The following is a 26,249-nucleotide window of genomic DNA, read 5'->3' on the forward strand; positions in this document are numbered from 1 at the left end:
CCCCAAAGATCTATGGCAAAATAATTTTCAAGAATGCTAAAAAAATAATCAAAATCAGGTTTGGAGCAAAAAGACCAATGTGTTACTATACAAATACTGAAATGCATCTTCTGTCAGACATGTTAACTGAAAAGAAAATGTCACATGCAAAACACAAGCTCAGGTTCTTGGCTGTTACAAACATCACTCTGGCAGTTTTATAAGCTGTGATTTTCAGCACTCTGTCAAGGTACATCAACTTAGCTAAGGAAAAAGAATAAAACCCATCATGGAGGCAGAATTGTAATGTAACTGTTTTACATGGTCGGAAGGGTATCTCAGACTTCTAGCATTAAACACAACAAGCAAGAACATTGTATTTTACACAATTACTGCTGAAGGCAATATAATGAAGGCAGGAAGCAGAAAAAATCTTTGCTCTAAATAATATGAATTGATAAATTTGAAGTGCTCTAGAGGTGCTAGGCCACACTTCATAATAGAAGTGTATAAAAAGTATTTTTAAAAGTATAAAAAGGTCTGAGCTAATTGTACACTTGCAGATCAGTACACAAGGCTGAATTCAAGTCTAAATTAATTTTTCTAAGGGGAAGAAGGTAAAAATTTTGACAAGCAATTGTACAGAAGGTCAGACCCATGGTAGGTTTCACTTAAGTCACACCAGCAACTCATAAAGCCAGGACAGCAACAGTGATATCAGTGCAGCCTGAACTGATTCACTTTTATGCATACCTTACAAAGAGATCAACCATCAAAGTGATCCTCATGAAAAAAAAATTATTCTCCAAAACACACTGCCCTCAGCAAAACAAGATGCTAACTAAATTCCACTCTTTTTACGAGAAATGGTACATTTCACCAGGAAATACTCAGGAAAAGCTAGTACAGCCAAACAGAAAACTAGTGGTGGGAAGTAATTTGCATAGAAGAATCACATGATCACATCTTTACTTCACAGCTCAGGTTTGAGATGTTTTAAGCTCAAAATAAATGCAAATAAATTTAGATTACTAAAGCTATAAGATTTGGTCAAAAAAAGAGTAAGATAGTTTAAAAACAGAGAGAAACTCCAAAAAGCTGAGAAAAATGAAATATCTGCATATTATTGCTCATGCCTTGGCTGTTACTGACCGGATCACCAAGTAGTCTGAGAAACAACTGGTGAGATTAGCTGACTTTTACAGAAGTTTCATTCATTGATTCAGAATTAATCCAAGAATATTGGTTTAAGGAATAGGATAAGATTAAAAAAAAAAATCTAAGATAAGCAAATGACAGCGGTCAAAGATTTCATTTCCTATTTATACAGAAGTTCAGTAAGTTTCTAATTATCATAGTCTTAATAGCTTTAAGTCAATTTTAGGAAGTCAATCAGGTCAGATAAAACTGATTACCATAGCTATTTATCTGCATGCTGTTGAGCTGGTTAGCAAGTTGTGTCGTAGATGAAGTGGATGCAGTATCTGGGTAGGCTGGTTGTGACTGATGACCGTAGGGAGGATAGGAAGGTCCTGTATTGCTTGGAGGTGGAAGGCCTTGAAACCTAAGGTGAAAAATTAGCAAAGTTATGAAAAAAAAACAATCATCACCCCATCTAGATCTCATACCTTCTCAAGGGTGGTGCTGAAACAATTAATTAGGACAGCCAAACTCTTTAAGAGAGTTTGCTCATATTCTGCTCAGAAAATAGTCACGAAGCACAAAAGAGATTGCACACTTGTTAAAAAAAAAAAAAAGACAGTACATGTTTGTTTGCATACTTGTTAGAATCAAAGAAGAGCAAGTATGTGATGGCAAAGGGAGAGTACTAGCAACTCTACAAAAGCTTGAGGATTAAGAAACACAAGGTTCTGAACATATTGCATCACTCCATCCCCTCTCCATGCTTATAAAGGAAGATTCCCTACCAGGGATGAGTGAAGAGGTTTAAGAGAAAAATCTGTGAAGAGAAGAAAATAAAGTGAGAAACTGTTAAAGAGTTTCCTGTAGTAGAGGAAAAAAGAAGATGCCGATAGGGAAAAACTGCTTCATGATTACCAGATACAGAAAAACATGAATGCACGAAAACAAACTAAATAAAAGAAAGTGGTAACACACGTGGCTTATAAAGATACTTTCTACCAGACTATTTCACTCTGGAAAAATGAGATCTCCCAGAGATCTACACTGATTTTCCTATGACCACTTCTAAAACTGAGGAGGGGCCTAGCTACTTCAAGAGAAACAGAATACACTTTCCTTGAATCATTCATGTGGAAATGTCCTGGTCTAGAATAGCAGCTCTCAGCAACTTGGAAATAAAACAAGTTCAGGTGAAAAACAGTAGATGTGCACCTGTAAAGGCAATGACTGGAAGCTAGGAAAGGGAATTAGTATTTTGCTGGGTTGGTCATGTCAACTCAATTCTCTTCACCTTGTTTCTTCTTCTTCAGGACAACCACCACTTCTCCCCATGCATTAGTACATTGTCTTTTACAATTGATCACCAGTCTCTTTGGGTCCTCCTTTATACACTGATAACACACAGCCCATGAACAGGCTTCCCTATTTTGATGCCTAATAAAACATATGCATGGCTTTATTTGAAGACAAATAACTGTACAACAACTAAAAAGCACAGAGGCAGATTAGGACTTCAACCAACTAAAACAAGAACATTATTAAACAGTGTCAGGTTCAATAAAACCAAAATAGCTATAGGTACACAAACTGATTTCGTCACTCCTGGGAGGCAAGCAAAATCGTTAACATTTGACAGAATTAAATAAAAGAGCTAAGCATATTTACCCACTTCCTACAACCTGCAATACAACCACTGTGTAATAAAGCTTGGCTATCCCCTCGTATGATCATTTTTCCAAGATTTTTCTTTACAGCTTCCACCTGTCCCTGTTTTCTCCCTTCCGTACTCCTGTCTCCACTTCTTCCTGTAAGCTCTGGAGGCAGGACAACAGCACTTCAGACTGACTATGAACAGTTTATCCCAGACCTAAGCAAAAGGGTAGCAGTCATCCATCTGAGACAGTACAACAAAGCTGTGTTATAAAATGTCTTTAAAGTACCCTATGGAGCCTTGGCTGTGATCCCACAGTGAAGCAAACACATCCTGACAAGGCCTGGGGAGTTGGGAGAACTACAGATACAGAGACATGGACCAGCTTCTAGTCAGAACCCACGGGCAATTACTGATTTTTAAATAACAACTTCTGGGTACCTCACAACGAAGGAGAATTAAGACATGAGAAAGTGAAGAGAAAAAATGTAACTTTTATATTAAACGGCACTTATAACACCTTGCTGCTGCTTTGAAGCAATGGATCTAAGCCCAAGAAGAATAATTAAAAATAAAACAAGGCATGATAAAGACCTGACTTGCTGTAAAATAGAACTTAATCAGATTACAGATCACAGTGTATGATCTGGCAGTTTAACACAGTGAACTGAACTAGAAGATCTGGTTCAGAATTGGAATAAGTCAGAACTGCTTAAGATAAAAGAGATGCCATACTTAAATATCAGTGAAGCAGCTGAAGAGAGGTAACAGAGATCAAATAGCTTAGATCTCATGTATAATTCTTGAAAGTCACCTATGTGGCTGTTGCCCTGGTGTACTGGGCCCATTTTGGAAGTTGGTCTGGCTGAACTGATGTGTACCAGGCGGTGGAGGCCCAACGGGAGCTGAAGATCCAAAAGGCACAGTTGATTTTGACACACCTGCAAAGGAAGAGGTACGTTTATGTAAGAACTCTGTAAGAAGGAAAAAGATCGCCAAAAAATACAAGTGTACGGCCCTGCTCTAGCAATAAGAATACCAGCTCTAGGTGGCCCTGCTGGAGCAGGGGTGCTGGATCAGATCACCTCCAGAGGTCCCTTCCAACCTCAGTTATTCTGTGATTCCATAAGAAAGGACAGATTTCCAGTCAGCTATAGAAGCAGATATGAAAAAGAAAAGATAGCAAAAAGGAAGCGAATAGTAGTTGGTAACTTGCCAGCAAAAGAATCCAAGATGGACAATAAGAAAGAAGCAAGCATGAACAAACACACCCTGCAATTTAATTTGGGACACTGGAAATTCCCTGTCACCCAGTTATCTTTGTAAGTAGAAGCAAGGGGTCCCTTTGATTTCAGAGAGCATTGTCACAAAGAAAACTTGGAACAACCTTAAAATAAAATAGCCTCCACAACGCAGAACCTGTAAACCTGCTAGAATGATTCTTAATTCAGATCTGCAACAGTGACTATGAAGAGACAAGAATTCATGTATACAGCAGTGTGGAATAAACAGCTTTTAAACCTGTATTTCTTGAATTATCTTCCTTCAAATTACTCTAACATAAAAATGTGTTTGGTACCAAAACTGATATTTTTCCATAGGATTCTAGTAAGCCAATTACCAGAACTAGTTCTATCTTCTGACCATATTCAGCATTGGATTAAGGTTAATACAACTCCTGCTGTCTTTAATAAGAAGTTTTAAAGAAAAGGGATAAAACTTCTTTTTTTCTGTTTTCATGATAACACAAAAACCAAGGACAACAAAGAATACGTAAAAAATTCCAATATACCTGGATATTTATTCTGTCATTACTCCACCATCTCAAATACTAAATTTAATGTAACATCACAACCTGAATGTTATTAAAAATTTTAACAAATAACTTTTCTTAGATGCCTTAGAGAATACTTCAGACATCTTTACTATTTTAACTAATGTTCCCCTTGACATCAGGCAAAATACTGAGATGGTCCCTCTTTCCTGCATCCCTATCTTAGCTATGTATATTAGTAGACTTACAGAAGGAAGAGGAAACCTTACTCTTTGGATAATTTCCACAGCCCAAATCCACTAGTCTAGCACACCCACTTTGACTTTACTGAAATTAGACCAGCATAATTTACATACAGCAAAACAGGCTTAAATTCCATGCTCTCAAATTTTGGTGTTTCTTTTTTAAGGGTCAGCCACCCTATACTCATACATTATATTTCTTGAAAGGTCTGAAGCCACATATCAGTAAGTTAAAATTTATGAAAAGAACAGACAAGGACAACCATGTTTAACTGTTTGATCTCAATTAGATAATCCATACTATGATTATGCTGGTAGAAGTAAAGTAAATATCCCCTTTTGCTTGTAATTCGCTTGCACCCAAGGTGTCCTTCCTCAGAGACAGTCTCCTGAGTGGTTAGAAAGCAGATGGGCTCTACTTACCATGCATCACCCAGTAAGTAAGCTTAAGCAGCAGAACACCAGCTGATACTCACAGGCAAGTTTGTGCTCAAGAATTCAGTAAGACAAAGGTCCGGCTGTGAAGAATACAACCTATATCTGACAGCTTTTTTACCATTAACATGATTAACGTGAGTTGCAAAATGTTTCTCTATTCCCAGAAATCATTCATTTTGTATTTGGCTGTATCAGGAATTACAACAGAGCATTAAGCACTCGTGTTTATTGCTTCCTGGACAACAGAATTCACACACAAATGTCAGATACCCACCACCACATCTTACATCAGCATCTGAGCATCAACACCAGCAGTACAGACAAAGCTAGTGCAGGATCCTGTTGCAGTAGCAGTGTAACACTGAGCATTTTGTGCTGACACAAGTAAGGGAAAAGAGATGCAAAATACCTTCATTGAAAAGCAAACTCTGAAAACACATTTTAAGCCATATTCATACCTGGTTGAGGTGCTGAGTAGGAGGAATTAGGGTCCCCATAATGCCCATAACGAAGTGAAGAATTAGGTGGTCCAAAACCTGCAGAAAAGCCTCCTATTCCTGGCTGGGACTGGGAATATGGAGGAGCTGCAACATAACCTTGTTGACTCATGATGGCAATATTCTCATTCCAAGTACTGGATCCTCCTGAAGAATCTGCAAAAGAGAAAGTGACACCTGATATTAGCCTTCACTCTTTGTGCATTTTAAAACGCTATGAACCATGTTCCCAAAACAAAACACATACCTGAGGGCAATAAAAGGACCTTAAAGTCAGGGGGAAACAGTGGCTTTGCTTGCTTGACTGGTTGGTTGGTTAGTTTCCTCAGCACTACCACATACTGCATGAACTGAAACATATCACTGAGTTTATCTGAGTGGGATTCACCTCTTCAAGGCCCATGGAGAGAAAAACTGTAAGTAATGGATGCGCAGGTGGAAGAAAAGTCTCAAACTGCTCTCTTTACTGGGAAAACCTAGACTTCTACTACACCTGAAAAATACTCTGAGTCCTGCTCCCCACATACCAGATATCCCAATGAACACACTGAAGGATCAGGAAAGGCAGATTGACCAGAGTATTAAGCAAATCCTTCTCCTGGCTTTTTTTTTTTTTAGAGAAGGTACAGCACCAGCTTTCCATCAAATCTTCTACATCAGCCCCATTCCAAGCCAGTGAGGGAAGATATCTTGCTTTTGATGCCGGTGAAACACAGAATAAAGCATAGGATAGAGAGATCCCATTTCCAGCTGTCTTCTGCATTACTGGCCCAGGCCTGACCAGCCTTTTTACTGCAGGACTCCACAATATGACACAATGGGGCACAAGGTATTCCACAAATGAGAAGCTGTACTCTCAGGGCAGCATGGTCTCAACAGTACCATATGTTGGCCTTGCTACCACCAGGCATCTTTTCCCTAAGCTTTCACATCTTCAGTCTGTTGTTGTTAAAGAAAGAAAAAATCAGAATTTGATTAAAAGCAATTCAGAAAAAGTTTTCTAATGATGACACCATTCACAAGACATGTGAATAAGACTTAACCAATAAGACATTTCTTTCTTGCAGTCAGATTTTGTTAAGCAGGATAAAGTAAACTTTTAGAAAACTTTCAGGAAAGAGTATTCTGATAATTGCAATCATTTTAGAACTAGAAAATCAGAAGAATCCTGCATTATTAAACCAGATCACTGCATTTCATAAGACTAGTGTTCAGATACAGCGCCCTTGCCACCAAGGGATTTGAGGTTATTGAAGTTGTACACTTTGCAGCCTTGATAGCTAGCTTTCTCTTTTCCATGTGAGAGAGATGTTTTTATTTTAACCTCATATTGAATTTAACAAAAACAAATTTTCACTAAATTTATTGATGCCCAAATTAAAACCATTTTGAGAAATGCTAAGGATCCAAAGCCTGAATGAGCACTTACTACTTCTGTAGACTCTGAAGTCAGGCATCTCCAAAGAACTAAAGATACAGGACATAAACTAGCATTTTAGATGTTAAATTATCATTTTAAATAGCTTTCCTAACCACATATACCTCACATTCTTAGGCTTGAGCCATGGAGTCATCTTTGAGCATGGAAGCTGGATTAAAGTACATCAAGAACTGTGGTCCAGAAGCCCACAGAAAGGCACTTCAAAATCACACGCAGCTTCAAAAAACAGACAAATTCATGCTGCACTGGTACATGTCAGCAGAGAAAAGCTATCCCTATCAGAAAAGCCATTTCTAGGCTTCTCGTGTTAAATATACATTTCTGGAAAAAACCAAAACACAACAGTTTTACTAATCTTCCACGTCAGACAAGAAATCACTTTGAGCTGGGTGCAGGGCCTAGCTCTCCTCACACACTGCCCGTGCAACCCTCTAAACCACACTCCCCAATGTAGTTTAAGATTTCTCAACTGCAGTATTAAACTGCTTCAGATAGGTAATCTGAGGGAGTTTTCTTCCATTTGTTAGTTAACAAGGTAAACACAGGGAGAAGGAAAAAAAAAAGTTTAAATAGAGGCTTCGTGCTGCCATCCGTACTTTCTTCCCTCCCCCACCCCCATCAGAAAGGACGTGGCAGTGTGAGCTTTAGTTGCTCCAAAAGACAGTAAGTCTGCACTAACTTACCTACACACTAGCATGGACATATACATCATATATATCTTTGTAATCTACATAAAGGGAAGTATTTTCACTTAGAGACAGCTGCAACAGCCAACACCTTTAGCTGTGACAGCATCCAGGGGAAACGACTTCCTCCACAGCTTGCTTACTCACAGAGACACAAAAAAAACCTTGCCACGTCAAGCTTCCCACAGACAGCATAAACATGCAGAGGCTGTGCTGAAAAGAGACAGGAACTCTAACCATAAGAAAAATAATCTAAGTTTATCAAACACAGTTCCACATTCTATTTAACACTGAGCATATTTAATCCCTTCGCAAAATATGTATATATACCAACACACCATGGACACAGTTTGGAGGCAACACGCGAAGTATCACCCAAGGTTTTGGTTGTCAGGTTCTAACAAGAGACATGCAGATTCACTCTGGAAATTGCATGGCAAAGATCAGAGGATTTGCTAAACTCAGATCTTTCCCTGGGTTTGTTTACTGCAAGTGTCACTACATAGGACACAAAAACTTCCTTCTCCCTGTCTCTCTCAACACTAGTTTACCTTACACTGCATAGCCTGAGGAGCAACATTCACACACACACACTCCGTGATTCAATTTACTGCTATTACAAAATAGCTTGTCATCTTGGTTTTTTCAGAGGATCGCTGTACCTGTGCAGTGCTCTCCTGCACTGATACCACTGTGCAGATGTAAAACTCCACTCTGTGTGTGCAGAAATAGGACAACGGAACCAAAACCTGAGGATCACATTCTTGGTTCACTGAGGGTGAACTATTAACATTTTATTTCTTCAGAGACACTGTGCATGGTACCATCCACTGGGAAGAGGTACTGTCCCTCCCCAAGCCAGACTGCAATCTCAATCTGGCAAAAAATCTTTGAGGTGTATGCACGTATCTACACGCACATGTAGAAAGAACGGAATATAGCTACACACGTTATGCTTTGTATTTTTTTTTTAATAACACATTTTGGATTAAGCTATGAGAACATAAGCTTAAACTTACTCCAATTCAGTGCCAAACCCGCAAACACGTCCTATCACCTCCTACCGATGCAACGTTTCCCCCCGCCTCACCTAAGGATCCCAAGGCGCTGTAACAGGGCAAAAGGTCTCCCCACCCGCCCGGCCCTGCCTGCCTGCCTGCCTGCCTGCCTGCCTGCCTGCCTGCCTGCGAGAGGGGGCGGCCCACCCTGCCGGCTCCGAGGGGCAGCAGCCCGGCTGCTCGCTGCTGCCGGTCCCGCACCCTCCCGCCACTGCCGCCGCCCCGCTCCCCCCGCCAGGTCCCGCTGACCCCTCAGGCGGCGGCGGGCCGAGAGCGCGGGGAGGCCGTTAGGACCGTTACCTGAGGGGGCGCGCGCCTCCGCCGGGGCACACTCACTCACCCAACTGCCACGTCTGAGCCTGCCCGCGCGCCGCCGCCTCCCCCCCGCCCCCCCCGCCGGCGGGAGCGCGCCCGACCCCGCCGCCCGCGCCTGCGCAGTGCCGCCCGCCGCGCCGTGCCCTCCGCGCCCGCCGTGAGGCGAGAGCTGGCGGCGGCTGACGCTACTGCGGGCCCGCCCCGGGGAAGGGCCTGGAACGGACCTGGCAGAGGAGCTGCGTCCCGGAGGCGGCGTCCCACAGAGAAAGGCGCGGGGCAGCTACCTCAGACCGACCAGAAGCCCGTATGGGCTGCTCAGAGCTGCTGGCATCAGCTCCTTTTCCGTTCAGCATTAGGGGTGAAATTCCTCGTTAGACACAGAAATGTCCTAAAATAGGATACTACTTCTCATATGTGCTTTACAAACACGTTTCTACCTGTGGCTATATATATAAGCCATATATATATATATGTATATATGTAAAATTATGCCACCTGAATATCTAGAGTGAAATACAATACAGGTACTTAACCTGTTTGCATACTCTGGTTTTAGTTACTGTTCAAGTACGTTTAAAAATACTACCTTGATGACAGGAGAGACTCAATGTTTTTGTAATTAACACAGTAGAAACATGGGTGTAACACGAGAAAGGCGTATTGGTAAAATGACCGTTCTTCCCAGGTAACAAACATTCATTGCGGTGTTAAAGTATATATATAAAAAAAGAAGGCAGCAGAGGATTAGCGGCAAGGAAAAAAGCCTTCACTCAAGGCAGCTTCATAACTCATATGCATGTGGAATTCAGGCTTGATAGGCTTTTTATCCTTTGAGTGTCTGTTCTACAACTTTAACAAAGCTTTTGAAAGTACTGCACAGTTTTACGTGGTGCTAAATCTCAGTAACAGCTACCTCCGACAAGATGGTCGAAAGCATTCATTAGTATACAAAGTAATCCAAAACAAAATTCCAGTGCCTTTGAAACATGTCAAACTGAAGGTACATGGGGGCATCCTTTACATCAAAGGCTTGTAAGAAGCCTCCACAAGCAGCACAAAGTGGGCAAGAACAAGCCTTGGCCTGCCTTCATTCTCACTATCCAGAGCTGGATTCACCACTGAATAATGTAAGCTGGTTTTCTACATGCTATCAGAGCTGTTGGACATGTCACAAGAAAATCTAAACCGTTTCAAATCTCTCACAACTGTCTAATCAGAATGGAGAATTTAGTCCATGAGGTAACAAGCAACAGTTAAACTGGATGTGGTTTTGGCTGCAGAGTATCCACTCTTTCGTGAGCAGGATGCAAACCATCGCCTTTCGTCATTGAGGTGCTGCAGTCTCACCCATCGTCCCTCTCTGTTTTGCTGTTCATATGGACACATATAATTCCCTTCAGTTATGCAAAATTCCTTTAAAATACCATGCCACTGAGGAAAATAACAGCTTTAAGTTTGGACATTCCCTGTTTTATTGTGGAGACAGGTGGGTTACTGTCCCACCACTCCTGTTGTGTCTAGCTCGTAGCTATTAACAGTATGCAGCTGCGGATAATTCAGCACTGAAGAATGGTGCATGCACTTGGCCACTGAATACTTACTATCAGATTTCTCCTCCCTGAAATCAGCAGCAGTGAAGCTGAAAGATGAGATCAGCAAAAGATAGCAAGGAGAAGCTGTGGCATCGTCAGTTCTTTCCCTGTTTCAGGCCTGCTCTGGAAATTGATCAAGACATTTCTTCTTTCGAGGAGTAGCTTCGCTTCCATTGTCCTCTAGCCTGCAACACTGAGACAAAAGGCACTACTGTGTCACAGTCTGGATGTTTTGAAGCTGCAAGTAGTATTTATCCACAGTTTCCACCTATAACGTTAAAAGTAAGTTAAGGTTTTCAATTTCAGAAATGTGGAAAAAACATTAAAGATTTAAGTGCATTCCTGGTCTGGAAAGTAATTTCATAAAAATGAGATTGCAGGATTGCTAAACCGTAGTCACTTCATTTTAATTAAATCATTTAAAAAAACCTGTATGATCTGAGAATCAGACTGGTTTATGCTCTATCATCATCATCAATACGAAGATCTTGTAAGGGTTAATTACCTTTCTTAACAATCAATTTATCCTGAAGCCGTACCTATGCAATGCTGCTGAAAACTAATGTGATTTCATATATTTCAGACCTAATTTGGAGCTAGTGCTGGTTAGGTAAAAAAAGTATTTGGGTAAATCTATATGCTTTTTTCAACTATATTAAAAAATAGCAAATCCCCTGAGTCTAAAATCTCACTTTCAAAGTTCTCACTAGAATTTTTTTCTGTTAGTTCTGAAACAAAGAAAACACATAGTCATCCATCAACTTGGGAGATTATTGGATACAGAACCGATAAAGGCTCTGTTGAAGGCTAACTCAAATATTTCAGAAACCAATATTATTTGTTTATTTTTATTATTTTAATCATTTGGGATTTATCTGTTCCCTGAAATTGCTACTGGAGGTCTATATAAGCCCCGCACGGACAAACTGTGCAGAACTCCATGTCTCTTATCACATAGCACATTGCATTAAGACAATGTGTGATTCCAGGAAACCAAAATCCTAACCCAACATTTTCATTTAGAGGATGTCTGTGAAGTACAGCCTTAGCACAAGCTGCCAGGAAGAATCAAAACACCACCATGATACATTTGAGCTACAGGAATGTATTCCTCACGGTGATAGCTACAGTACAGCTTTTGTAGCAGTTAACAGTGATGGCATTAACACATAGCTGTGACAAGACAAATATCTGCAGTTAAGTGGTATATAAATGGTTTTTAAAATCAAAATATATTCTAAACCATTCTCTAGGGGAAGATGTGGGCAACATTAGGTATGTTCTTTAAAGAAAAGACTATTTAATCACAATAGTTCATAAAACTCCAAAGATTCTACACTTTAAAAGGCTTTTTTTTTGCTGAAACTGTTTTTCTCCTTTTAATTACATTTGTATGTCCTGCAGATAAACCAACAGGTTTGCCTTTGCACAACATTAGAAGGGTCCAAAAAGCTGGTTTTTAACTTTTACATAAAAAGATAACTTTCTTTTCCTCTCTTGCTTACATATAATCCCTAAAATCTTTAATGTTTTGTCTACTATATATTTAAGATCTATGGAAAACAGTTTACAGTTTAGTGTAAAGCACTTTACAAGCAAAATGGAAATTATTATTTACAAAGGTTGTATTTGTTTAAAATTAAAGGAAAGACATCAGTGGGGAAAAAAAGCAATCACATTTTGAAGGGATTACGTTTTTCTGAAAAAAATAATAGTGTGAATGTGAGGTCAGATTAAAAGATGCTAAATCAAGGAAAAGGAAAGATAATGTTTCAGGAAACAGAACATTACTGTAGGAAGAAATACATTGGTGTTGTGATTCAGTTATTCTTCTATAAAAAACTAAGCACAATCGGAACATAAATAAGGGTACAACAAAAGTGGATACTGATATGTTGATTAAACAATCTCAATGGCAATTAGAAAATTATTAGAGTGCACCCTTTAAATACTGCCTTATATAAAATGAAAACACAGAATAAGGTTTTCAGAGTATTAGACTGATATAGCTGCTGTTATTCAGGGAAAGTAATACAGAAATGTTAAAATCCTGGGCATACGTTCATTGCTATATATATTTTCTCTTCAGTAACTGGTGTTAATAGATTCTTCCTACAGTGACTATCCACCATCATCTAGCCCTGTTTCAGCTCGGGCATGGGGCCACAGTAAAGGAACAATTAATTCCTTTTTTTTTTCTTTTTTTTTGAGCAGGTTGTGAGTCTGAGTACCCAGAAACAAAACTGGGCCTGGCCAGCCAGAGGGGCCACTGGGACACAATTAGGAATTGCTGGGATTGCCCAAGTGATTCTGCCTTTTTCCTCCTGCTAAGTATTGACATCCAGCTTCACAGCGATGGCAAAGCCTGTTCTACCCCTCAGGCTGCTTTCAGCATACTGTACACAAAGAGGTCCTGACACCTTGCCCTCATTAAAATTTTGAAAATATTTTTAGATGAGGAGTGTAAATCCAATTCCAATTCATAAACTTATATTCTGTCTGTCTGAATTAATCTCCAAATTCATTGAGACTGAATATTACTCTCCAATCCCTGCTGGGAACTGAGCAATTTTGTTGCAAAACAAGAGATTATATTTAGGGGAGAAAAATGATATGCGATTGAAAAAGTGTTTAATGCTATTGTTTGCCTAGTAGAGACTCTGGGTTTTATGAAAAGGGCACTTGCCTGAAAGCCAAGGTCCCGATTTCCTGTTAAGTTGGTCCCTATTAGCTAAAACCACTTTCTTTCCCTGCAACTCAGTAAAACAGAAATGGTTATAAAATGCTCTATGGTCCACATGTGGTAAGTTCTATGCAAGTCACACATTAAAAAAGCAAATGTGCTTTAGAAAACTGACTGTGGCTGCATTTTTTAAAAAAGACTTTCCGGCTAGTTCAAGCCTCTGGATTTTTCAGTATCTGCAAACTGTGAGGCTCCTCTACTTACTCCCACTGATTGTTGCTATTTTGGTTTTCTAATGAAATCAACATTCTGGCAACTCGATATGGAACATTTACAGAAGACAGATAGGGTGTTCTGAGAAAACTGCTGTGATGTTTCAGTTGGGGAATTTCAATTATCTTTTTTAATTAATTTAGTGCTAAGATGCATGACAGTGGAAGATTGCACTACCAGTTCTTAAAGACAAAAAACCAAGACTTGATTAGCCTGCCATAATTGCTACATAACAAACTGTAACATAAAAACCAAGATGAGACCTTCTTATTATAATGTGATTAATAATGTATGATATATAAAGCACTGTGAATAAACATTAAGCCATCAGTCTGAGAAAGGACAGCAGAAAGTTATACGATCCTTTCCGTGTTTGCTTGCTGAATGTATGGAATTTCTCAGACTTAGATATGTTTCACTTTTACATTCAAAAGCACCTGAAGTAGCTTTACTTTCATTGGCTGTCATTTTACGTTTCCTGCTCATGTATAAAATTTCTGATGTGTTAGTAGAGTCTTACTACAGAAGAGTACTCAAATAAGCTTAATATCATTTAAAAACCCAACATAGCTGAGTTAACTCTTCATAGAAAACTAGTCTTTTGGTTGATTTACTCAGTTTTCTCATTGGAAGACATGGGATGAATGTACAGTGTGTTTTTTCCATTTGTCCAGTTAATAACGTGGTTGTATTTTAGCCAGTGCTAGTAAGCATTAAATATACTGTTAATATAGTCCTACTGTTAGAAAGTCATACTTGTTACATGTCATTGATTGTCTACTGCAACTCATATGATATTATTTCCTTTCTTTGATCAGCTGATCTCACAAGCAGGACGAGATGTTTTCTATTCATTAGCACTGACAAATACCATAACCATTGGATGAATCTGTTGCATAAGAAAATCAGCTATTCAACATCACTCTGAAATGAAGATGCAAATACTTCTATGTTTATTTGCACTCACATTCACTGTGCTTCTGCTTTACACCACCATTAATGCAGAAGTAAAAAAATCCACCTGAGCATGGAAAAATAACAGAGGTACTACATGCCAGAAAAGCATCTCTGTCGTTTGTAAAAGTATCAGTATTGATTACAAGAACATTTTTCAAAATACTGGTTTTGTGCTATTTGGATACCTTTAGTGTAAACTAATTGATGCCTTCCCCATCATTAACAAAAATAAACATCAGCATTAAATCAAAGAAAATCAGATTTAAATTTTAAAAGTATTCATCAAATTATTTGTTTATGATAAATGCAACAAAGTGATAGAAGATACAGCTGGCATGAAAATAACAAAGCACAGCAGCAAAATGCTACATCAAGCTTGGTGTCACAGCATGCATACTAGATTTGCCCTGAGGAGGCACATAAAACAGTTGTTCAGGAATTGCAGACATTGGCAGTCATCTGGAAATCTGGCAGATCCATGCCAACACCAGCTAAACATCACATTATCACCAAAAGCATAAACTTTTTCCAGAAGTCTGGAAACTGGTTCCTGGCAAAAAGATGCAGTGCAACAGGCAAGGATGTAGGATTGGCAGGGGTTAAACATCAAGGTGTTTTTGGAGGGCAGACTTTTCTAACATAATCTGCTCCATTTGGAAAGGAATTAGTTATCAAAGTGAGAGTTGGAATTCTTGTTCCTATAGCCAGGAATGAAGATATCTGGATTGCTTTTCAATCTATTGCAGTTACTTGCGTGGGGGCTAAGATTTTGTGCAGGGAGGTCCTTGTTGTATCATCTTTGTTGTTAATGCTTCTCTGTTAAAAATCTAAAAAGAACTATCCAGATAGAAAGAGTGAGCAATGCTGTTAGCATTACGCAGACATACCGATGCCATAGCAACTTTTTATGTACTGTCCTTTCGTTAGATGCTGTAGTTCAGACACTAACTTGCTGGGGCAGACATTGAACAAAATACTTCACTGTATTTGTAAAGTGAGTGTTAGAAACTGCTTTATAAATCCTACAGCTCGTTTTGTAGTACAGAGGAAAGAAGGAAGAACAGGGTACTACAGGAGGATTCAAAGATCCAACTAAACACAGAGATTTTTCAGAAGTTCAAGCAGACTTCTTAGGGTTACACTGTCTAGTGGCTATTTTCCCCATTTGACAGGCCCAGACCAAAAACTAAATGTGAATTTTCAAGTGTAAAAATGGAAGCCAAGGTTCCCCAGACCCATACTGTATTATAACTCAGTTGTTCCACTGTTCCCATTCTTTTTTTCAGTACTGATAAATCCAGTCTCATGAGCCTTCCAAGTGACAAACAATACCTGCTTTAAATGCACTGCAAAAATAATTGAATTTTATGCTGTACTTCGGCCATGCATGTAATCAGTTGTTGAGCTCTTTAAAAGCAACAAGTCAAAGGAGTTAATCACTTCTATGCTAGCTAACAGGAAACAACATTTAGAAGATGAAACTTGATGCAGGTGAGTATTTATCTGACTAATGTTAAATCTTCAAGATCTCTTCAATCTGCAGTTCCACATTAAACCATCATTTTGCAATTTAGTAGACTATTTGGGCCTAACTGATAGCTCAACTATGATTAAAGTATATTTTCTAACTGAATACGATATGGTTACTCTTGATTCATTTCACTGTAGTACATCAGAAGAAAGTTTAGCATCGTGTACTTACTTAGCCCAATAAGTAGGCATGAAAATTTGCACTGGATTCTTTCATTAGGAAGAGGGGAGATCATAAAAGCTGACTGTCTTACAATGAACAGATAGATAAAGGGTGTTGTGTTACTTAACTGCCACTTTTACATGACAATTCAAAGAGCAGGGTGAAGCATTATGGCAGAGGTGAGGAACACAGAACACCTACTTACATGCATGCTCCAGGCTCTGAAGCTTTTGCACAGAAGATAAATTTTGATTCCTCTAGGCTCTGTTAAGAAGAATGTGATGCAACATTCCCCTGCCAAAACTGGAAAGAAAATACCGCGTAGTTTTCTTTTTACTTTAGAACCTTTTATCAAAATTTTCCCAACTACTGAAGCCAAATATGTAGTCATCCCATGTCCTAGGAATCAAAATGAAATGGAGATAGACACCTAAGAGTCTCCCCAAGTCCCAAGAGAAAATCAGTTCTTGCTTGCTGAAACACGGTGATAAGTAAAACCAGCAGTGGAATGACACCTGAACCACAAAGCCTCACTTCACGATTAACAAGAAACAGATAGTTATTCCACTGTCACAAAAAATTTTTCCATGTTCACAATGGATGGTTTTTACTTTTTCCTCAAAACAAAATCTTAGGGAGCCTTTGTAGCTAGTTGGTGTATTCTTTCTTGGACATATTCTGAAATCATTGTCTTTTCATATATCTTACTGGCCCCTTCCCCAAGACCCCTTGGGTGCTTTCAGACCACCTGTACTGTCAAACTGCCTGCCCCAATCAAAGGAGTGGGAGAAAAAAAGGAAGCTCCTGTTACAGTGTGCAGCTGGGACATGGTGAGGCCACACAGGCACACCTGGAGCCTCAAAAGCCTTCTCAGAACACTTTGAAAGTCCAGGAAGAAAAAACCCCAAAGAGTCTACTTCTCTTCAGCCAGTAGTTCAGGAAGGTATTTCCTACATATATTTCCTGCGTATCTGGGACTGGCTGTGGGAGGAGCAGATAGGACAAACACCAAAGAAACATCAGAGTTCTTGTCTGCAAACTCTTGGCTCATGACTCACGTTACCCATACATTTTTACTCACTGTATTTAATGATGACAGGTCTTTGGCTACAGATAGCCTGTGATACGTTGCCACCTAGGCCACCAACATAGAGAACAGATCTTCATTAATTGACATCCTGACACAGGGAATTGTAGAGTTACAGGGGAACTCTGTGTGAATTTCTATTTATTGTGTTACCAATCAGTAATGCTCAAGTATATCAACTTTGTTTCTGTGTTTTGGAGGAAAGTGGCTTCTTTCGCCTGTTGGGTTTTTTCCCCCACTATCAATCCTAAAACCATAATGATAAAGCCATTACAAGCATCTAGGGTGACACCCACTAACCTAAGTGCTGAGAATTACCCTCCTGGTAGTAGCATGGCAAACCACATTTTCAGCTGACTTACATTGTCTTATTAGTGAAGCATATATAAATGCTGGGAGTGTGATCTAGAACACCTGTCAAATAACAATGCCTGTTACTAACTGCATATGCAATCTGCTCAGGACTCACAGAGAGCTACTTTTAACTTAATAACAAAAGGCAAGGTTGTGACTGTTTCTAAGTCGACCGTTGAGAGGAACAAAGTTCTTATTGCTCTGCATGGGCTACCTGCATTAACACACTTTTGGTTGTGGCTAGAGTTACTATCACTCAGCCTACTAAGATGTGACAGGGAACAAAGAGGTAGGGGCAAGATGAACAGGCAAAAGCTTGACTTTTCCTCAACATCTAAAACTCTGACAACCTTAGATGAGCTGGCATGGAGGTGAGATAATTTGTTTCCAGCGGAGAACCCCAGCAAATTACTTTTCTCCTTCAAGAGAAGCTTGGTTGAGCGCTGTCCTGCATTACCGCTTACACTTGGCAGATTGTAGGCTTAGTTTTTCAGAATGTGACAGCGCAACCCTTTGTATTGCCACTTAGAGAAAGAAATTTCTCAGGTTCTAAAACATGATCAGATTTATTTTATGTTTCTGAGAAAGCAGTTTCTCACACCAGAGTCGGATACAGTACATTTCTCTGCTTCCCCCAACACACTTCATCTGCCAGTCTTGAAGTTGGGGAAAAAAACCCTAAAGCAGGAGTAGTCCTAAAAATGCAACCCATCATACAGTACCTAGCCTAATAAGCCACATTAGGGATTAAAATTTGAAGCCTTTACCTTTACTGGTGAGGAACTACTCATGCCTCTTACGAGTGCAGGCAAAGCTTTCCCATCTGGCCTTAGAGGTAGCTAAAAACTATCTATGACTTGTATTTTTTCTTTTCCCTTCACTAAGAATTTGGTATTACTGGGGTTTAGTACCTTTACCACCCTACGTCTGTATTTTCAGTCAAGCAAACCCTCTTTAGCTGGCACTGCACTACAAAGTTCCTCATGCAATCAAAACATCTGGATTCTATTAATTTCTCTTGTAGGACAAGAGAAATTTGATGGGAAAAAATGAAGAGCAATCAGCTTTAATGAATGTTAGCTGGAGCCATGCATTTAAACCTTCCATCAATATATTTCATTCTCTTTGTCTGTCATTTTATACCTTTTTTTTAAAATTAAATCCTTTCCATGTGGCTCTGTTTCTTGTTGCTTCTAAAGTCAGGAGAACAAAAATTGAGGGTAGGAATTAAGCAGAAAAGTATTTTTCTACCTCTGTAAGGTTTGTGGAAAATGATGTTTAACTTTGTCTTCTAAAGTTGTTTTCACCTTATGCAACTTCTGAGTTGTACTACTACAAGACAAGAAATGTTCTTAGGCAGTGATTTGGGACAATAACATGCTACATTGCCGTACACTACCCAGCTTGCAGAAGCCACTTTAAACAAAAAATATTCTAATTTGAAGGGATATATTAGAAGAGGCCATTTTAACTTCATTTGGAAGAGATTGTATGTCATGTTTTCGTGGCATGGCTGTGATTTTATCTTTTGTTCCATTAAACTAGCTATATATTTACAAGTGGAGTTTTTTCCATATAATTAATAAACAAACACACAAATCAGCACTGTCAACTTCTTTTTCTTGTTTTTTTTCCCCTGCTGATTCTCCCATTTGGCTAAAATCACATCCCACAATAAACTGGGTAGCTTATTAAATTGTTTACAGATGATACAGTTAGAATCTACTAGAAAGCTGTTAAAATAGGCATTTTTTAGGGAACTAATGTTGATTTTATGTGAAAAAAATCAGAAAGGAAAAGAAAATGAAATGCATAAAAAGGAGGAAATCAGACCATCTGGGTATTTACAGAAGTAAAATGCTGCCCATAAATTAGAGATCATGATATGCCCCCCCCCCCCCCCCCCTTCCTCATTACTAAGGAATAGGTGGAAAGGTTTGCATTTTTAAAGTATCCACAGACCAAGGATACTATTGTAGGAAACTAGGTGAAATGACAGCTTTGCTTTTATTGCTGAATGAAAGACAAACATATGTCTTATTTCTTCTCACACTTGTAGAATATCTTCTGAACTCAGCTACAGAACTATTTGATTTAAATTAGATTTTAGATAAATCCACTTAGAGTAAAACTGTTCAGAATCATAAATGATTACTATAATAAGAAAAGAAAACATATGGACAAGTTACAGTAGATGAGGCAAATAAAATTAAGAAGCAGTCACCAAAACACAGAGCTTTAAAGGAATTCAATGCTGGAATAGCTGACTCTTGCTTAAAACTGTTATCTGAGATTAGAGAGTGCCATTTTTTAACATAAGTGTTCCAAGAGAGATTCAGAAAACAACAATCCTGTCAGCCCGATAGCTACATAAAACAAATAGGTGGAAAATATAATATGGAACAGTGGACATCTGGAAAAATATGACTTATCTGGGAAGAGTTAAAAAGGTTTTCTTAAAAGGAAGTCCTGCCTCACAAACATAAGGCAGTCCTTTGAGGGGATCAAAAAACGTATGGATAAGGGTGATCTGATTGATCTTGGATTTACAAAAGGCTTTCAACAAAATCCTTCACAAAAGGCTTTTAAGAAAACTAAGCAGCCATACCATAACATGGCTTAGAAGTATAAGGTAATACACACTGGGAAAAAAGCCCATTAATTCACATATAAAACAATGATCTTTGAACTGAGTATCATCAGACAAGATTTTAAGATTTTGACAGATAGTTCCGTGAAAACATCAACTCAGCAGCGTCTGAAAAAGCAAATCAGGTGTTAGCAGTGTTTGGGTTAGCAACTAGAGAACAAAACAGAGAGCATCCTGTTATTGTACAAATCCCAACTTTGACTGGGGTTTGAAGACTGTGTGGCATTCCAGGCCCCTATCTCAGAAAGGATATAGAACTATATAGGATGTAGAGAAAGGCAATGAGGATAATGAGACAGCTTCTGTATAAAGAATAACTATTCTGTTCTTCCCTTGAGAAAAGATGACTGAGATGGATATGTAAGAGGTCTCTAAAATTATACAGAAATAGTGGAAAGTGTGGCTGGCAATTGCTTGGTCACAGCTTCCTCTGAAGCAGGGGACATCAAATGAATCTGTAGGATCCAGATTCTAAGAAGCAAAGGTGATCATGTCACAATGAAGTTAGGAATTACTTCCTATGAGAGATACTAAAAGTTATGTCAAGAGGAAACCACATGGAAAAGTTAATGGAAGAGAAAAGCATAACTGTTACTAAGTACAGAGGAACTGCATCCAGCTGAAGAAGTTTTTGAGTGGAAGTCACTGGAGGCCTCCTGAGGAAAGTAGTGTGCATATTCCATGTTCTTACTCTTTTCCCTAAGTAACTGTTTCCCACCCACTATCAAAGACAACATTTTACGATAGATGGTCTCACTTTCGTCTAAGTATGGCTTTTCTTAGTTTATCACAGCTCATCAAGGCTAATGTGCTACATTTTTTGATTGGCAGTTCTTGAAAGCAGGTGAGCAGGTGAGGGTTTGACCTTGAATTTTTTTAAGACAGATCTCATCATAGAAGATCTTATACAAGCCAAAGCTTTACCTGTTATTTGGGCACAGATAGATGTTGAGTGAGTTCTGGAATTTGTCATTTACTGAGTTTAGAAAGTTATTTCTTGTGACATAAAATTTATATCGGTTGTTGCCTAGAATCAGATCGTTAGGTCTTAGTGAAATGATGGAGACGTGGCAGTGGTTAAGTGGCTGCGGTTGCCATTAGCTTTAAACTTTTTAGTGGATTTCAAAAAGTATCTCAGAATTTATGCAATTTATTTATCCTATAGAATCCACAGAGACCAAAATGTAATAAGCCCCAGGAATGACTCCACTTTTATCTTGATGTCCACTTTCTGACCAGCATTTAGAAATCCCAAAGGATGCTGAGAATGTACAACCAGGTAAGACTAGTATTAAAAAGCAAGATAGGCCGCAGCATAAGCATTTGAGAAAGTCATATAAGGCAAATGGGAGTTGTTAATGCCTATAGAGTATTATTTGTTGGATTAACATACAGGAAGCTTTGGGTCTCCCCATCACAGGAATAGTTTAGTTACAGACTTCAAATATTTTTCTTACTGTGGAGCATGCAACAAATTCTCTCTTAGAAAAAGAAAAGCAGCAATTTGTTTGGAATTGTTGTTATAAAACCCCCTCAACGTACTGAATAGAAAAAAGTTATTTTTCCTACCTTTGTTCTCTTCTTAGGACCACAATTCTTGCCAGTTCAAGCAAGTTTAAGTATATCAGGTTTAAACGTCCCCAAAGCTTTGTCATTATACTGGGTTACTTTTAGTCTGAAGATTTTGAGGTTTGTTTTGTTGTTAGTCTTGGGGTTTTTTTGTTGGTTTTGTTTTTTTTTTTTTTTAATATTACATTCTTTCCACAAATTGTTCTGGAGTAATTAGCAGTACACAATATTTATACAAACTCAGCAGGAAAAAAAAAATTGTATAGCAGAGATCTTACAGCATCAATGATGTTACCTATTGTTGGTATTACTTCCACAAGCTGATTTAACTACTACAGCAACATGTATTACAATGAGTAGTCAGTAGAACATTAAACAACACTAAGGTATTAAACTTTAAGGATCAAAAAAACTAGCTTACAATGTTGTAGACAACTGTTAATTTTGCTTTTATGAGAAATTTCTCTTATTTTTTACATGGTGATTTTAGCCAAAACCATTGGCATGATTTTGCCAAATTTAAATCAAATTTAAAGTGCTTCTCTGCTTTTTTGCCTTAACGACAATAAATGGTGGGGGATTAACTCTAAGGAACACCAGCTGCTGATACTTTAGCAGCTGTACGGAGACATTTCATGTATGGCATAAAACAAAATCAAACACATCCTGGTGTTCTGACTGGTTATTTTTTCAGCTGAGCAATGACTAATTAAGATTGTTCAGTCTTATCATTTTACACTGTTCTGTTATATGGTCAAAGAGATAGAACCATCTACATCTAGTACAAATTCCCATCAAATATATGACCATGCAAATGGAGGGGTGTTTCTCCTTAATTTTTCTGCAGTAAGTATATGAACAAGTTCAGAAACAGACATCAGGTTTTATTATTCCTTTTTACTGAAATGATAAAAGAGAGTCTAATACAAGCTCAAAACACCCTAACAGTAACTAAATATATAAATTTAATCATAAATGGATAACATTTGAAGGGCTGACAATTATGTGATTCATATTCCTAAAAAAACTATTTATTTTTTGTGTTTAACAGAGTTTCATAGGGCATTTTTTGCAGCTATATACTTAAGAATTCTGTTGCCATAAAAGAATCTATAAAAACATGCATCTTTAGGCAAAAGGGAGAGAACTGTGTCTAAAATAAGATTCTGCCTAGGGAAAGACTAGAAAACTGTCTGCTAATAGCAACAAATAAACATTACACAAGATAATAAGCAGTTAGCCACCTTGAACTGAGTTATTTTAAATGAGGTGTCTTCACTCAGAGGTTGTCTAGCAAAGTTCCTTTAAAGACATTCCCTTTCTGAGTATGCCTTCTCTGATAGTGTTTTCCTTAAGTATTTAATTATATGGCAAGCTGTGCTTGTTTTGCTTCTCCAGAGCCTTTGACTTCTAGTCAATAAAGAAAACACTCTTCCTCCCATTAAATCCTGATATCTAAAGAGTGACATTTTCCTCTGTTTGAATAGGGAGCTTGTTTCCACCCAGTCTCTGGGTTACCTTAGTGTCTTCCACAGCCTGATGAAGGGCTTAAGTGCCTAAAAGCCTGCCCAGTTTTTCCATCCATAATATTTCAGCTTAACTGAAAATCAGAAGATCCTGTCTCTACTATGATATTTTGCCTAATGGTCTTTAAAGAACATGGCTGTAGTGTAAGGAAGCATCACTCCAGGGACACTTAATTGACAGATACACAGGCTTAGGTGTAAAGGCTCAGTGGTTACCAGCTACTCGGATGCAAAGTCGTGTAACTTAAATGCTGTTTCCTGTTGCCCTGACATCACTGAACACCTAGAACCAGCCAACCAAAACCACTTTGTATAGGGACCTCAGTGGAATTTAGGCTATGAGAATCTGACATCAAGCCCCAACAACCTGGGTCTCAAAGCAAGAGGTATTTGCTTCAGAAACTAGCCTAGCCATTAAAGATGTTTCTGCCCACCTGATGAACACTTTCCTTTCAAACCAGCTCAGTTCAAAATGCAGCATGATTTAAGCCAAGCAAGCTGGCTTCGGGCTGAGGCAAGCAGGAGCGCTTCACTGTCAGTTGTTAACACTCAGCTAGGGGAATATTCATCCTTTCTGAAGAACAGTCACCTCTTAAGTCACTCCAACTAGACCCGGAGGAGCTCAGCTGTTTACAGTCTGCATTACCCGAAGTCAGCAATGGGGAACAGAACTAAACCCAGGTCATGTAAGGCACCTGCAAATTAATTTCCCACTGAATCTTTTCTTTTTCATGCTTATGGTGAGGTTGCCCTTTAATAACACAATGCAAATCATCCATTGATAGCATCAGTAGAGAGATCTGATACTTTCCACTAATCCTCTTCCCCTCTCTGGTAGGAAAGGCAACAGGCTGCATTAAGGACAGGTATTATTAGGGTCCAATAATAATTCAAGTCACTGCTAAATAGCAGTGCATGTTAAACTACACTAAGGTTAGAGATAACCAGCAAAAGCAGCGATTCCTAGACAGGGACATTATAAAACTTTTCTCTTTTTTTTTTTTTTTTTTAATACCTGCAGTGCTGCAGAAAGCGTATGCAGGGTAGATATGAAAATCATAAAACTAGTTCAATCTAAACATATCAGTTATGCAGAGGATGTACGTGATTTATCACTCGATTCTGCTTCCTTCTTTGTTTGGCATATGAATGCAGAAAGTGGGTAAATTAGAGTTTAAAATGTCTGGTACCATTTACTAAAGTAAACTTAAGTCCTAAATTGTCACCGGCAAGTGTACACTTCTTTTTGTTGTGGTTTTGATTTAGCTGTCACGAGAGTCATGTTTAAATACAGCCTTTCCTGACTCGTGGCCGAGTCTCTTTGTGTGCGTTTCCTCAACGTTACTTACTTTACTTTGAAGGTGGGCTGAGCATAGAAATCTGACGAAAGAGTGGGCTGTGCCCTTGGTCCGAGGGAGCTCTTACGTTCTTCTGAATGACTACATTTGCTAGTGCAGTACACAGCAGCAGCAACAGTGTGGTGCTCTGGGTCTCCAGCTCTGCCTGGCAGACAAATCTCCAGCTTGCTGAACATCTGCAAGACAAACTTTTCATGTTCTTCTGTAAATGAATGCTGCCTAACTGCACCAGGAAAATGGGCACAGGGGATTATCTCTGCATTGCTATGAGTGGAGGGGCGCCTTGGGGCTTTAGATTGCAAGGTGGCAAGGAGCAAAAGCAGCCTTTGCAAATCGCCAAGGTAGGATCATGAGAGAAAGATGTTATCAGTGTTTTGTGAACACGAGTGAAGAGAATAGTTTGTTTAAATATATACTGCTTCCAGTGAAATGGTTGGTGTAGGTCTTATTGTGATGCTTGTTTGATTTTGCTAAGATGTTTTGCAGGTGCTGATTATGTTAGTTTCAATAAAAAGGAATGATTACTTTTTGGTAGCTTGCAAGTATTGCTAACATTTTCTTAAATGTTAAAGGTCTGAAATTGTGCAATGATCTATGCCTTTCAGCTCCTGTTAGTTTTGCTATAGGTTTCTGAATCCTGTCGGCATATCGCAAAACTGAATCTCATATTAGGAAATACTGTTTCAGTCATCTATTTATGATACTTTTTCAAGTCTAGTCATAGAATAAATACAGCTTTATCATGAGAAAATGTTCTTACTATTTTGGGAATCCTGGAAAGCATTACACTGAGTTATCGCTGGTTTTGGAAAGTTATCCAGTCCTAGAAGCAGCTTTAATAGACGCCAAACATTCCCCTTTATATTTCATAAGCAAAACTGAAAATTAATGAACAGTTCATAAATTACCTTAATGTATAAAATGAGAGCAAAACGAACAGCAGAAATTCAGAATAAATTAAAAATAAGAACTGGTAACGCCCAGTTGCAAAAATAATAGTTAAAAAATAGTTTTGCTAAAAATCAGTGCTCACTCCATTGCAATAGCTTCTCTACTGCTGCAACAATGAAGATTTGTCATGGTTATTAAGGCTTATGTAACTGTATGGAGCTGCATTCTGGTCTCCTAGACAAGAGGGACAAATTTGGTCCAGAGCTCAGAGGTCAGCAAAATACCACTGGCTGAAATCATACTAGGACTGATCACTGTACAATGCATTCTGCCCTGTTAAATTGAGGGACAGATATTAAAATGTATTTTATCACCTTTTAGTGTCTTGGTAA

General features: G+C 38.7%; 2 protein-coding genes and 1 long non-coding RNA gene across 6 annotated transcripts in view; 1 reads left to right on the forward strand and 2 right to left on the reverse strand.

Moving 5' to 3' along the window:
- Window positions 1-10,846, reverse strand: part of SEC24D (SEC24 homolog D, COPII coat complex component) — a 58,222-nt gene extending 47,376 nt beyond the window's left edge. Inside the window, exons 1-4 of one of the 4 annotated variants that reach the window (XM_056357325.1) lie at window positions 10,826-10,846; window positions 5,686-5,880; window positions 3,588-3,714; window positions 1,395-1,543 (exon numbers count right to left, since the gene is read on the reverse strand). In XM_056357325.1, coding sequence (XP_056213300.1) covers window positions 1,395-1,543; window positions 3,588-3,714; window positions 5,686-5,836 — 427 coding nt within the window. In that variant the 5' untranslated portion in view covers window positions 5,837-5,880; window positions 10,826-10,846. Of the gene's footprint in view, window positions 1-1,394; window positions 1,544-3,587; window positions 3,715-5,685; window positions 5,881-8,870; window positions 8,890-9,209; window positions 9,310-10,825 lie in introns of those variants that run through there. The other 3 variants (XM_056357335.1, XM_056357345.1, XM_056357353.1) reach the window with 3 other exon arrangements.
- A 5,789-nt stretch (window positions 10,847-16,635) lies between these two features.
- LOC130157592 (uncharacterized) overlaps window positions 16,636-26,249 on the reverse strand; it is a 76,052-nt gene continuing 66,438 nt past the window's right edge. Inside the window, exon 5 of the long non-coding RNA XR_008824947.1 lies at window positions 16,636-16,725. This is a non-coding gene — a long non-coding RNA (uncharacterized LOC130157592). The remainder of the gene's footprint in view (window positions 16,726-26,249) is intronic.
- The window catches only part of SYNPO2 (synaptopodin 2), a 95,919-nt gene continuing 94,732 nt past the window's right edge, over window positions 25,063-26,249 (forward strand). The window contains exon 1 of the mRNA XM_056357404.1: window positions 25,063-25,307. Within this exon, the coding sequence (XP_056213379.1) occupies window positions 25,179-25,307 (129 nt within the window). The 5' untranslated portion in view covers window positions 25,063-25,178. The remainder of the gene's footprint in view (window positions 25,308-26,249) is intronic.

Source organism: Falco biarmicus, chromosome 1 (assembly GCF_023638135.1).
Source record: "Falco biarmicus isolate bFalBia1 chromosome 1, bFalBia1.pri, whole genome shotgun sequence".
Classification (NCBI taxonomy): domain Eukaryota; kingdom Metazoa; phylum Chordata; class Aves; order Falconiformes; family Falconidae; genus Falco; species Falco biarmicus.